Source organism: Leptosomus discolor, chromosome 2, assembly GCF_034619465.1.
Source record: "Leptosomus discolor isolate bLepDis1 chromosome 2, bLepDis1.hap2, whole genome shotgun sequence".
Lineage (NCBI taxonomy): Eukaryota > Metazoa > Chordata > Aves > Leptosomiformes > Leptosomidae > Leptosomus > Leptosomus discolor.
The window spans coordinates 104,379,613-104,394,089 of record NC_141392.1 but is presented as its reverse complement, the minus strand read 5'-3'; the positions used below and the strand labels follow the sequence as shown (position 1 = coordinate 104,394,089).

Here is a 14,477-nt window from a genome sequence, read left to right as displayed (position 1 = left end):
TGAAATCCCTTGTATTTGTACTAGTTTATTTTCTTGTTTATGTCTTAATGCATGAAAACTCATATTCATGCATATAACTTGAGATGCACTTTTCAGTTAACATGCCAGTCATTCCTTCTTGTTAATGCTGATCTTCCTGGAGACAGGTATCAATCTTAGTCTCGTTTTTTCTTTCCTCTTTCCAATTCAGATTGGCAGTTGTACTAATCAGATGGGCCAGATTGCAATAGTCTCATTTCAAAGCTCCAGCCCCAAGGTTATTGAGTGCTTCAATGTGGAATCACGGATTCTCTGCATGGTCTACATACCAGAGGAGGAGAAACTGAAAGAGCAAAATAAGGCTCTCGACTCTGAAAATGTTCTTGCAAAAGCTTCTAATGTGCCTACTGTTTGCCTTGGCATGGAAGAAGGAAGGTGATTCTCATTTTTAGTGTACTGTGTATGATTTATTCATTAGGTTTACTATTCTGTAGCAAAACTGTGTGAGATACTTTCAAGAAAATCTTTTTAAAAGATTTTTAAAAAAATATTCATATGATATTGCAGTGACTTCAACTTATCCTTTCCACCTATATCAAGGAAAAAATAACTCTACGTGATTTAAAAATACACTGTTGTATTTGAAATTAAAATAATGCATATCTTTGATTAAAGAGGATTAATTCATAATACACCATGTCTGAAAAGTATAAATATTACTTATGTTACAACATAACAAAAATATGAATATTACTTATGTAATGTTATAACATAATCTTTCGGTATTGGAAAATTTTCATAATGACAAAGTTTTAATGAGGAACCCATTAACCTACACTGATATTGTGCAGGATTTGTCATGCAAATAAATAATACTGCTGTTCACTATCGACATGAATTATTTTACTCTGTTTGAACTGATGACCTTACTTGAGTCATCAATTGATTTAAATTGAAGAACAAAGCTACATTTTCTAAGCTTACAGGTCAGGAAGCAAATAGATCTTGTTATAGATGTTATATGTTATGTGAGGGCATAAGTATGTAACTATGTGTGATTTTTTTTAAGGTGTTTCTAACTGGTATGAATGAAGGAGAACAAAATTCTCCAAGCAAAATGCTGTTTCCAGAAATTCCAACATCTAATTGTACTGATTATCTTTACTGTGAGGTGCAATTAGTTCCATATTTAACAATCAGTATTCCTAGCATATCCATGGTAATAATCTGTAGGAATGGTGGGAATTTTAAGTGTAATTGATGACTGGTAATGAGGTTTAGTTCTCTTTTTCCCTAGTTCCCCAGGTAACACTTAATCCTTTTTTTTTTTTTTTTTTTTAAACTAATAGGAAGTTTTGAATAGACTCATAATAAGGACTTTGAGCAAAATTTTTATTATATCTCTTTGTTGAATACATGTTTCTCCAGACAAGGTATTATGAAAACTGTTGTCATATGTCAATGTTAAGTGATTACAGATTGTCTACATAGGCATTTTGGAGGGTCAAGACACTCTTTTTCCATACTTATCTTCCTATAAATGGAAGGAGAAAATATTTCCTCAAAAAATGTTTTAATTCTAAACCTCTTTTGGGCATATTCTAATAAGAAATAAATAAAACATAATTTCACAGTTTTATTTTTTTTTGCTTCTCTGTATAGCATTTCTGTTTACAAAAGTTGCCAAGGCTCAAAGAAAATTCGACTTCAACACTTCTTCACTCCTGAAAAATCAACTGTTATGAGCTTAACATATATGTCTCAATACTTGTTTGCTGGCTTGGTAAATGGAAACATCTCAATCTACACAAAAGCAGAAGGTAATGTAGTGATATGATATGATAACATCCTGAGGAACTTGCATGTCAGTATATTTTGGCAAAAGTAGTTTTCCACTATTATATTTTCCGAAAAGTCTTTGTAAAACTGCTGAACTAAGGTTACTACACTTTTCCATACTTCTGAAAAGACTTGTTTTCTCTTTTCGAACTTAGTAGGAACTTTGTTACGGTTCCCGCTTTTACCATACAACACATATGGAAACTGATTTATGCCCCTTAGCTTAAACCCTAAGGTTTTTAGTGTTACAAGAGTCCAGAAGTTTATGTGATAACGGGCAGTATACTTTATTTTACGCAGCACAATGCTAATTCCACTCAACTACCCAGTATTGGTGTTTATGAAAGACAAAAATTCCCTATTGATAAAGATTCCTGTATATCTCCTTTGAAATGGCAACTCCATTTTTACTGTACAGATAGAAGTCTTTCCTTTGTGTGTGGCTCAAGTATTTCACAGTGGGACTCCTTCCATTAGCATCACAGCTGGCTGTTTTGTATCTAGCTAAGTAATTGGCTAAAATAATTTGAATAAAGGAGAACCCCAGGTAATACTTCTGAACTGGAACTGTCTTCTCCAGAGCTGTTTTGGGTGCTTCTCTGCGTACCTCCAGCACCTCTCACTAACTTGCCTGCAGTACTGCGTACATATGTAGTTAATTCAGTTCAAAATCAGCAAGGCTTTACTCAAGGTTTGAAACCTGAGTTTTTAAGTGAGATGTTAGCACAGAGACACCTAACTTTGCAAACTGCAGAGCCAGCAGAGATCTGGTGTACCTTATTAGTGTGAGCTGTGTAATGAGAGTTGTTGTACTGCTTCATGAGGTAGGCCCTGTACACAGCGCAGTTGCATTTGTGTGGCACTATACCTCCGCTACTAAATCCTGCCAGTCCATAACTGAGGAGCCCAGCTAGTATCTTGAATCTTGGAACAAATCATATGTCCAGTGTTAGATCATATAAAGATGTAGTTTGGGAAAGGTACAGGATGCAATTTTTTTTTTTTCAAGCAACAAAGAATCTGAAAAAAGTGTTGGGAAAGACGTTTCCTTTCACCAGTTATCATCTTCAGCCCAGTGGGTTTCCTGTTGAGCTGTCGACTCTGATCTGAAGCCAGACATTAGTTTTCGGTTCCCCTTAGTTTTTTTTAATGACTGAATAGCAATTTTTTCTGTATTTTGGAGACACAGGAGTGAGGCCTTGATCCTAGTCTAATAACATAATTTTTGATGTTTCTGTACCTGGTTGGGATAGTAAAACAAATCTGTCGTTTTCTCTGAAAGGGATTGTTGTATTTAAGCTGTTTGAGGACTGCAATTGCTGTCACTCCTTCCAGAAAAGACCACTTCAAAAACGTGGGTGGCATCCTTGGCAGTGTAGGTTAGAAAGGATGAATGGGTTGCAAATCTACAGAGGATGTTAAGGACGGGGCAGAGCTGTTAACCAGACTGAATTATGTTATCAGCTGGAGGTTATGTTGTATTGACCAGGATCATAGTGTCCCCTGTTTATCTTCCTCTAAAGACATCAGTTTTGTGCAGCTAGGTTTTCATAGAGCCTATCACAGTCTGTTTCAGGATTGCTGAAGCTCTGAGATGGGAAATAGGCATTCATGTTTTTTCTGATTCATCTTGTAGTCTCTGTCCTTACAGTTTGGGCTGTGTGTGTTATTTCAGTTCTGCATGCCTCATGAAAGTTGTGCAAATCAGCTGCTCCCATGTTGGCGTATTCCTTGTAGTTGGCTGCTGCAGTCATGTGAGGCAGTCAGCCCTGGAGGGGTGTTTTTATGAGCACTGACCTATTTTACCAAACAAAGGGATCCAAGTGGTGAAACGGGAGGGAGGGGGAATGCAGCCTCGGAAGAGCTTTGTCCAATTCATCAGGGTCGCCTTCTGTTCTACAGAGGGGGTTACTTTCCAGCCATGCACTTCAACTTGAGTTTTGGTCTGTCAGCATAAAGGAGATTAAGGGAAGATTTAAAAGTGAACGTGAAGTATGGTCACTGCATTACAAGACATCTTGATTTGAAGCCTGAGAAGGACAAATGCTGTGGGAGGAACACGCAAAATGGTTGTGCAGCCTGTTGTGGGACTCCGTGAATGGAAAGGGATAGTCTTTCTTCTAGGATGAAAATCCACAGAGTTATGATCCTTGTGTCTTCCTCTCTGGGCAGAAAGTGTAATGGATCAGTTTGGTCACTGAGGCTTGAAGCCTTCATGTGTATGTAGTCACAAGACCCACAACTTCTGTCATTTGGTTTTCAGTACCCAAATAGCACTGATTTCTCCTGTTGTTTTCAGATGGCTCAATGCACCTGAATACCCAGCTTGTTCACAACTAGCAAGGGCTGTCCTCTGACTTTCTTCACAAGAGAACTTTGTAAGGTAGACAGCATCCAGAGTGCTCTCTGGCTGCAGAAAGTCTTGTGTTGAAGTAATTTAAAATGGAAGCTAAGAAGTATGTATAGTAAACCAGGAAACACATGCCAAATTTCTTTACTGAAAGGGTTGTCAGGCACTGGAACAGCCTGCCCGGGGAGGTGATGGAGTCACCATCCCTGGAGGCGTTTAAGAGACGGGTAGGTGTTGTACTTAGAGATGTGGTTTAATCGTGTTGGTAGCGCTAGAACAAAGGTTGGACTCAATGATCTGAAGGTCTCTTCCAACTGAAACTATTCTATGTTAGTGGGAGTGTTGAAGGAGCACAGTGAGATTTTTTCCTTTATGGAGAGTAGTCATTGTTTCACTGAGACACCTTTGTATCCATGTATTTTCACTTATGAGTTTAAAAGTACTTAAGGCTGAATGTGTTTGAACATAAATTAAAAGCAAAGTCAATGAGGCACTGATATTGTGAAATCTCCTCAGTTCTTAAATGTGAGCTAACATGGTGATCTGTGAAAATGTCACAGAAAGACTCGGATGTAGGTCAGTTAATATGTTAATCCTAAAAATAGGAGCCCTGATAATTATCCTCAGTAATCTTTAATTTTATGTGGATGAGAAGACTAATTTCGGGAACAGTGAAACAGCTAATGCATTAAAAGCTGTTATATATTCAAAACCTGCCTGGACGCGTTCCTATGTGATCTGCTGTAGGTGGTTCTGCTCTGGCAGGGGGGTTGGACTAGATGATCTTTCCAGGTCCCTTCCAGCCCCTAACACTCTGTGATTTTGTGATTCTGTGATATAGGAATAGTAGTGATAACAGATTGTAAAGTTTCTGACACCTTGTGTGTTGGAAACTTGTTTACAGTGCTGTTTACTTTTGAATGGTTATCAGTCTGAAATACTGTGTATTTAGTGTTTGCCTCAGGCTTGATTATTAGGAAGATTTATAGGCAAAACACTCCTAGATGAGGTTAAGGAAAAAGTACGTTGTATTGTCTTTGTTTAAAAAACAAAACAAAACCCCTTTGTGATGATTGCAGACGGCCCAGCAGATGTGTTCTGAGTGATGTAATAGCAAAAAAGGTCAGCGCATGTTTGATCTCCATTCATAAAAGTATCTTAGGAAAGGGAAATTGCAATCTTTATATAATATAGGTGTATTGTTCCTAGTATACTGTAGTGAGTTCCAGCTACTTCCTTTCTTCTAGGCATTGATATACATTTCCTTTCCATAAAGTCCTGTAAAGAGTATGGAGAGAAAGAGGAAAAAAGAAAACTCAGAGTGATTGTGGCAGAGAGTAGAAGAATGAATATATTAGTAGTTTCAGAAAGAGTTAGCTGAGAAAATAGATGCACAGAAAAGACATACTGCTTTGATTACAATGGCTGTCACTTTGGCATATGTAACCATTTTCTCATGTGTACAGCACCCACAGCGAGCCCTTGCACGCTCACCCCTAGAATTAAATTCACAGCGCTTAGCATGCTTGGTGATCCTTCCCCACTGCTTAGCACTGGTGAGGCCACACTTGGAGTGCTGGGTCCAGTTTCTGTGTTTCTCAGTATGAGAGAGACAGGGGCAATCTGGAGAGAGTCCAGCACTGGGCCATTCAGATGATGAAGGATTGGGAGCACCTCTCTCGTGAGGAAAGCTGAGAGAGCTGGGACTATTCAACCTGGAGAAGGCTCAGGGGATCTCATCAATGTCTATAAATACCTGAAGGGAGGGTGAAAAGAGGGGGGAACCAGGCTATTTTCAGTGTCCCCAGCAACAGGGTTATAGAATCATAGAACAGTCCTAGTTGGAAGAGACCTTCAAGATCATCGAGTCCAACCTTTGTCCTAGCTCTGTCAACACCACTAAACCATGTCCCTAAGTACAACATCTACCCTGTCTCTTAAACACCTCCAGGGATGGTGACTCCACCACCTCCCTGGGCAGGCTGTTCCAGTGCCTGACAACCCTTTCAGTAAAGAAATTCTTCCTAATATCCAGCCTGAACCTCCCCTGGGGCAGCTTAAGGCCATTTCTCCTTGTTCTATCGCTTGTTACTAGGGAGAACAGACCAACCCCCACCTCACTACAACCTTCTTTCAGGTAGTTGTAGAGAGCCATAAGGTCTCCCCTCAGCCTTCTTTTCTCCAGGCTAAACAGCCCCAGGTCCCTCAGCCGTTCCTCGTACGAGACATGCTCCAAATCCTTCACTAGCTTGATAGCCCACCTCTATACTCTCTCCAGCACCTCAATGTCCTTGTAGGGAAGGTCCCAAAACTGGACACAGTGCTCAAGGTGCGGCCTCACCAAAGCCAAGTACAGGAGAATGATCACCTCCCTACTCCTGCTGGCCACACTATTTCTGGTACAGGCCGGGATGCTGTTGGCCTTCTTGGCTGCCTGGGCACACCGCTGGCTCATGTTCAGCCGGCTGTCAACCAACACCCCCAGGTCCCCCTCTGCCTGGCAGCTCTCCAGCCACTCATCCCTAAGCCTGTAGCGCTGCATGGGGTTGTTGTGGTTCAAATGCAGGACCCGGCACTTGGCCTTATTGAAACTCATGGAATTGGCCTTGGCCCAGTGATCCAGCCTATCTAGATCCCTCTGTAGAGCTTTCCTACCCTCAAGCAGATAGACACTTCCACCCAGCTTGGTGTCATCTGCAAACTTCCTAAGGGTGCACTCCATCCCCTTGTCCAAATCATTGATAAAGATGTTAAGCAGGAGTGGCCCCAGTACTGAGCCCTGGGGGACACCACTCATGACCAGATCAGTGGCAACAAGCACAAACTGAAACACAGGAGGTTCCCTCTGAACACCAGGAAACACTTTTTTTATTGTGAGAGTGACTGAGCACTGGCACAGGTTGCCCAGAGAGGTTGTGGAGTCTCCATCCTTGGAGATATACAAAAGCCATCTGGACATGATCCTGTGCAGCCAGCACCAAGTGGCTCTGCTTGAGCAGGGTGTTTGGACGAGATGACCTCCAGAGGCCTCTTCCTACCTCAGTTGTTCTGTGACTGTGATCTGATCACAGAACGGTTTGGGTTGGAAGGGACCTTTTAAGATCATCTAGTTCCAACACACACCCCCCCCCCATGGGCAGGGACACCTTCCACTAGAGCAGGTTGCTCAAAGCCCCTTCCAACCTGGCCTGTCCAAACAAGCTAGTAAGAAATTGAAACTAGGCGTTTCTTAATGTCATCCTACTTCCAGGTGCCACTAAGCTAGAGAAGTGCCACTTGTGGTTCACAGTGCAGAGCTTGCACCTATGATCAGTTTCTTAAGCTGAGGGCAAATCATGCCTTTTATTTTTAAAACAGGATAGGAGAAATAGGACATGTAGAACTTCTCATCTAGTATGCTAATGGCTAAGGCACTAGGCTGAAGAGATCTCAGCTGAAGAGATCTCTATTTTATCCAATAATTATTTAATACAGAAACTTTCACTCTGTTGCCTCTCACCCAGTCTTTCACACTTTTTTTAAGAGTGGCTCAGCTTTAACATGAAGAAGGGATTGGGAATGCTGCCATTGCCACTCCGAGTGGCCCTCACCTGGGTGGCTAGAGGTCTGTTCTGGAAGCCCAGAGATACTGATGTGAATCTTCTTTTGCTGTAGAGAAAACTAAGCCCACACACCCATAAGGGGAAGCCTCTAGCATATTTTAGTGGAAGCTGTGTTTCTAGTAAGTTTTTGCAGAGCCTTTTCCTGTAAGTGTACACTGCTAAGTTCTGGCTCTGAGGTTTACAAAAGGAAGAAAATCTCAACTTGGAGGATTACAGTTTAATGTGAAACGAGAACAGGAACAGCTGAGGCAATTCTGGCCGTGCACTGAATAGAAGTTTACATTCTTCAGAGAGACTTCACTGGTAAAAACTTAGGCAGCTCTCAAGTTGGTCAAGAGTTTTGATGACTTAGCTGTCCAAAGAGGCCTCGTGACACTAATCAGTGGTCATTTTCAGAGGATTAATATCAAGGAAAAGGACCAAAACTGAAAGGAAATATAAAAGTAAGGGGAAACAGTTACAACAGTGAAGGGGTAGCTGATCAGTTCATTAGCAAGATACCTTGATCAGTTTGGGAAGACAGCTGTGTACTTTGACAGATGCAGGAAAGGAGGAATATGTGGAATGTAAAGGATTCAAACTTCAGAGCTTGGGTGGATCCACTCACTGCTCCAGCATTTCTGGAGTGCAGTTCTGGCATGTGATCACGACTTAAAGTCGACGTGGTGAGGAGTATTGCTATGAACAGTAAGGAATGGTTAAGCTGTTAGGGAGAGGACTGGAGCAGCGATACTGAAAAAGAAATATATGCTGTTGTCTTGACTGTGTTGTCACTGTTAGTAATATCACCTAATACTTGTTACCAGAAATATGTTGACGTAGCTGTCAGTCTGATTTGCGTATCTCATGCTGGGACTTCAAGTGTCACCCCCCTCTATAATTTTAGGTGGAGCTCTGTCAGCTATTTAGCATGAAGAATTTGTTGCATATGTAGGAATAAAATGACTATATGCATGTGTAGCACAGGACATTCCTAGTTACACTTTGTTTAGAAGAGGAGACCTGAGTCCTTTGGTTTATTTCCAAGTGATAAGAAATGTGCTAAAATTTTTACTTCTGTAGCTACCATCTTATTCCTCAGCAGTGCTGGTTTATGTACCATGTGATGGAAAAAATGTTTGTGCTCCACTGCACAAATTAACCAACAACCACTGTTCCCAGGGCTGTGTTGGCAGCTCTGCTGAAATCATCAATAGTGCTGCTAAGCGAGAAAGGAAGCTACCAACAAAAAAGCATGTTCAGTTCAGCTCGACTGAAAGTGTAAAGGAAAAGAAAACTTCCACAAACTTTTAAAAAGACTTCCTGAGGAGGTAAACTATGTTTTATTAGGTTATATTGTATGAAGACCTGAGAGCACCCCCAAATTATAATTACTACAAATGCTAAATATTAATAAATTATTTAGAAATTAAATTATAAGAAGAAACTTATTTTTATAAATTATTGTAAAATGATATTACTTTCCTTCATTTGGTTTTATGGAAACAAACCACAAAAAGATAAAATAGCCAACATTCTGTCCTATAAAATGAACATTGTTTTAAAACTTTTCCTATCTGATTAAATTTGAGTGAATAGAAGGATAACTGATTTTCTAAAATTCTTAAAAAACACGAGACTAATAACAAAATGCACTAATGGAAATAATGTCCTTATACATTAAAGACTTAGAAATATTTTACAAGCATAAGATACCTTAGTTTGATGCAGCTAAACAGCCTGATACAAGCATTGCAAGATACTGTTCAACATTGGGCTGTAAACTATGGCATGTAGCCGGTGGAGTAACACAACTTACAGAGGCTATTACAAATAGTGGTATAACACAGATCTGTTAGTGCATAAGCACTGTTGTGTCTAAAAACTGTGTTCTCATGTTTTAAATGTTCACCTAATATACAAATATCAGAAGTTATGACATTTTACTTCTAGAAGCCCCTTGATTTGTTTCTATATTTGTTCTCAGATTTTGTATATGCAGTCATTCCTGCAAATACAGGACAAGAGGAGATGGCCTCAAGTTGCACTGGGGAAGTTTAGATTGGACATTAAGAAAAATTTCTTTACCGAAAAGAGTAGTCAAGCATTGGAACAGGCTGCCCAGGGAAGTGGTGGAGTCGTCATCCCTGGAGGTGTTCAAAAAACGTGTCAATGTAGTGCTTCTAGACGTGGGTTAGTGGGCATGGTGGTATTAGGTCAACAGTTGGACTTGATGATCTTAGAGGTCTATTCCAACCTGATGATTCTATGTTTCTATGATTCTGTGAAGTAGCTGTGCCTGCAATTCGTATAGATGCCTATATTCTATTGCAGTAAAGTTACAGAGACTGCCAGAGGCTGTTGTGTCTAGTGTGCTAGACATTGGGTGTACCTGTAGTAAGTCTATGCCTGATTTGATGTGGTCAGTGTAAGATCCAAGACAACTACAATTTGCAAATACAGTAATCTTCATGTTATTAATACTTGTGTGGGCTTTTCTCACAAAGCAGAAGGAAACCCCCTATCTCTTCTTCCACTGTTTCTTTTCTGTTTCCACAGGTGTCAGGCTTGAATCTCTTATTTGGTCAAGGTGCAGATAACTGATTTTCCCACATACAGACCAGCCTCTGGTTATAGCACACATGTACTGCGTATTGCACCTCGTTCGGTATCTATATGCTTACCTCATAGGTAGAAGACTTTATTGTCTATGGCTTTTCAGCATTCTAGAGACAACAATGACCATAAGAGAGAGTAGAAACAAGGCATCGATGGAACAGAATTTTAAGGCAAACCATGCTTCTGTGGGCACTCCTGTAGGTATTCTCCAGCCAGGTCTCCAGGAGCCACATTATATACATCTCCATTGCTTATTTTTCTTTTGCTCAATTCCTGCTTTTCAGAAAATAGTTTCCTGGGCTTCTTGCACTGGCTTTGTCCTATTGTATGCCTTGAGATTCTGTAGGCAAAAGTTTTGTCTCAGCTACTATTTCTTGCCTCTTTTTTTTTGTAGGAAAAAATCTGTTTATTAAATCAGTAACTAACCAAGGACTTATAACATCAAATGATGCCGTTCCATATCTTTTGCAAGTGCTGTGCCTAATTTTAAATACAGGGATAGTGACAGTTGTTGGACCTGCTGCCATAAGTATGTCTTGAATCTGCAGGTGTTTACACAAGCAGAGTAGAGATAATACTTCTTTTCACTTAGATTTCAGAAGCAATGAACTTTGGATCAGACAAGAGCATGAAATAGCCAACATCAAACCTGAAGTCTGTGTAGGCAGGTATTGAATAGGGTCTGCTGAGATCTGGAGAGAGTGGCAGAAAGAGTATTAAGTTTCTTAAAACTGTGATTTTGATAGTCTTTAAACAACTTGTGAACTAGACATAGACTTGCTAAGTAATTTTGGCGATGGGCGATAAAATTCTTGATCAGCAAAATGAAGTCATGATCTTACCTTTAGCCAGCGGCCTGTGGTTAAAGCATTCACAGAAGTGTATTGGATTACCAGGCTTAATCCCTTGCCTTGCTTGAGAGGATTTGTACCCATGCTTCCAACTCTCAAGAGATTGCCCTGGCTGCCACAAAAGAAGAGAGAGATTCACAGTGCTTAGCTTCTCCTCCTGGTGCCATTCCACTTTGTATAATTAATTAAGCATTTGCTGAGGCCGGGACCAGAACACAGCTGACCTATCGTTTAAGTACTGCCCTAATTACCAGACTAGAGAGTCTCCCCCTGCCCTGTTTTTCCCCTCGTCTGTCTCAGATGCTGTCTGATCTGGAAGACAGAAATGTTTGCAGGAAGCATAGCCTTATCACATGGCTAGGGTATCTGGGTGGAGTGATAGCTTTGAATTTTTCCTGGGCCAATACATCAAGTGGGATTGCAGTTTCTTTGCATGAAGTCATAATAACGTGAAAGACATCAGGTCTCTAGCTCGCCTTTTTCATGTGTCCAGTCCCACTGAACTCTTAAAGCTAATGGATTGTTAAGTGCTGTGCTAACAGCACCAACAGAAAATGGTTTTGCGAGAACTGAGTTTTGACATGCAGATTTGTTTAATCAAATATTCTTAACAGTGGTAGTATTCATGATGGTGGTAATATTGAACTCACCATCTTACCTTGCAGAAGTTGTTCTAGAATTTTTATTTTGCAGTTGACATCCACTTGTCACCAATGCAAATTTTCCTTTTCACTCAAAACTATTGCAAATGCTAGATAGTAATTTTGAAGAAGACTTGATCAAAATTAGTAACATGGCTTAATGCTTAGCCATCTGAGGAGCTGCATGGAAGTTGAGGGCATAAAGATCCAGATTTTAAAAAAACCCAACACTTAGATGCTTGAAATGAAATTTAAGCAAAATTTAAATTTGAGTCCACAGTTGAGATCCTGAAAATCCATGTTCACCTGTCACTTCAGTATCAGCTATATTTTATATATACATTAATGTATAGTTTGAATGTACTTAAGAGAAAGAGCTGTTGAGTTCAGTGGGTGGTTTTGTCTGTACATGAATGTGTTGTTCAATGTGAAAATGATACAGACGAAAAAGATAGCTTCTTGCTCAGCATATCTGCTCTTTGCCCAAATTCATGGTCTTTATCCTTCAGAGAGACAGTAAGAATATTCTAGAATTGTTCTGCTTTTATCCCTAAAAAGGAAACACAAGGGTGTTATGTACTGGATGCTGTTACGACTTCTGCAGTCAGCATAACTTATGCAGCGAAAGTCAGGTTACGCACACATGTGCAGCTCCGCTCTCTGAAGGCTTGGCACTGAACTGCCTACGCTGGTTAAAGCATTCACAGGGTATGGGCAGCCACCACATGAGAATTTAATCTGAGGATAATGTGGTTGCTAGCAAATGAAAACTTTTCCAGAAATTGAAATGTACTAATGGTACATATGAGTCATGAAGAACACGAAGTGACTTTTACATTGCTGGGAGAGTTTGCAGGCTAATGACTGGAAACACTCTTCTCACTTGCAAACTAAAATAATGAAAATTATTTTGACGGCCTGAAACTAAATGTCATTTTTACAAAGATGCTTTTGGAAGAGAGCCACGTCCTGGGAATGACTCAGCGAAGGTTGTATCATGCAGATGGGAGAAGCAATGAGAAGCATTCCAGAGCTGAGACTTCTCATTATTGTTGTTACTGCTGTTATTGTGAAGGAGGATATTTTGTACCCCTTTACCTAAGCAGATAACAAAAGGTGTACTTGGTATCAGGAGAAAAAGAAAAAAAGTTGTACTTAAGTGCTTGCCTAAAGATATGTTTACCGTGGTTTCATCAATCAAAATTTAAGTGGTTACCAAGTTGAAGCCGGTGTCAGTAGACAACTTTTTTTGTAGCTTATGCAGGAAGTGTGTGTCCAGCAGGTTAAGGGAGGTGGTTCTGCCCCTCTACTCCACTTTCATGAGACCCCACCTGCAGTGCTGCATCCAGCTCTGGGTTCCTCAGCACAAGACAGACATGGACCTGCTTGAGCGGGTCCAGAGGAGGGCCACAAAGATGATCAGGGGGCTGGAGCAGCTCCCCTGCAAGGACAGGCTGAGAGAGTTGGGGTTGTTCAGCCTGGAGAAGAGAAGGTTCCAGGGAGACCTTATAGCGGCCTCCCACTACTTGAAGGGGGCCTACAGGAAAGGTGGGGAGGGACTTTTGATCAGGGAGTGCAGTGATAGGATGAGGGGTAACAGTTTCAAACTGCAAGAGGGTAGATTTAGATCAGATATTAGGAAGAAGCTCTTTACTGTGAGGGTGGTGAGACACTGGCACAGGTTGCCCAGAGAAGCTGTGGCTGCCCCCTCCCTGGCAGTGTTCAAGGCCAGGTTGGATGGGGGCTGGGAGCAACCTGGTCTAGTGGGAGGTGTCCCTGCCCATGGCAGGGGGGTTGGAACTAGGTGATCTTTGAGGTCCCTTCCAACCCAAACTGTTCTATGATTCTATGATATGAAGAAGGCTTTAAAGTGAGGAAATAGGGCCTTTTTGACATATTTTATCTCAGTGTAAAAACAGATTTTGACAGATTTTTGATATTATTACTGAAGCTTAATGGATAGAAATGCAGTCTTTGAGACTATGTTCAAGGAGTGCTTACAACAGAAATAAACTACTATAATAGTATTAAAATTATTATTGATTTATTTAGTATGTCAACTTGTGTGTATAAAAGACAGAAATAAAACTATTTCAATAAGCCCATGCTGCTAGCTCTTAAATTTGGAGAGAAATAATCCGCTAATCCTTGATTCAAAGAGATGGCAAGGGAGAGTGACCAAAGTGGCAGCATGCAGTTTTTATCAGAAGGTCTCTGAATAATTGATTGTGCCACATACATGTGCATGAAGTAATTTGGTTCTGCTAAATGCAGTCCACAGAAAACACTATGGATTAGAGTTGGGGAAAAAATAGGAAAAGTGAAGATATAGCACAAAATTAAGTTTTCATTTCTTTTTTTTTAAAAAAAAAAAATTTCTTAAATGAAGCATCGGGTAGCAGGAAGTCCATTCCATCAACATGCTTTTAGAGAGTCTTCTCAGCTCATTGGAACCTACAGTAAAAATCTTGATGACTACTTTTCACATAAAAGATGATTCTGTCCTCGTTGGAAGTTGATTCATCTTGAAATAGGTCAGTTGTGAGCTCCTCCTGAGCTGGAGAAAATTGTCAGCCATGGCTTTCTGACTGTATTTCCTTTGGAAAGAAAAGCAGTT

General features: G+C 40.5%; 1 protein-coding gene across 1 annotated transcript in view; it reads left to right on the top strand.

Annotated features, from left to right (window-relative positions):
- Nucleotides 1–14,477, top strand: part of ARHGEF10 (Rho guanine nucleotide exchange factor 10) — a 92,600-nt gene that overhangs the window by 61,878 nt on the left and 16,245 nt on the right. Inside the window, exons 23-24 of the mRNA XM_086460470.1 lie at nt 191–414; nt 1,642–1,799. Of these exons, the coding sequence (XP_086316596.1) occupies nt 191–414; nt 1,642–1,799 (382 nt within the window). The remainder of the gene's footprint in view (nt 1–190; nt 415–1,641; nt 1,800–14,477) is intronic.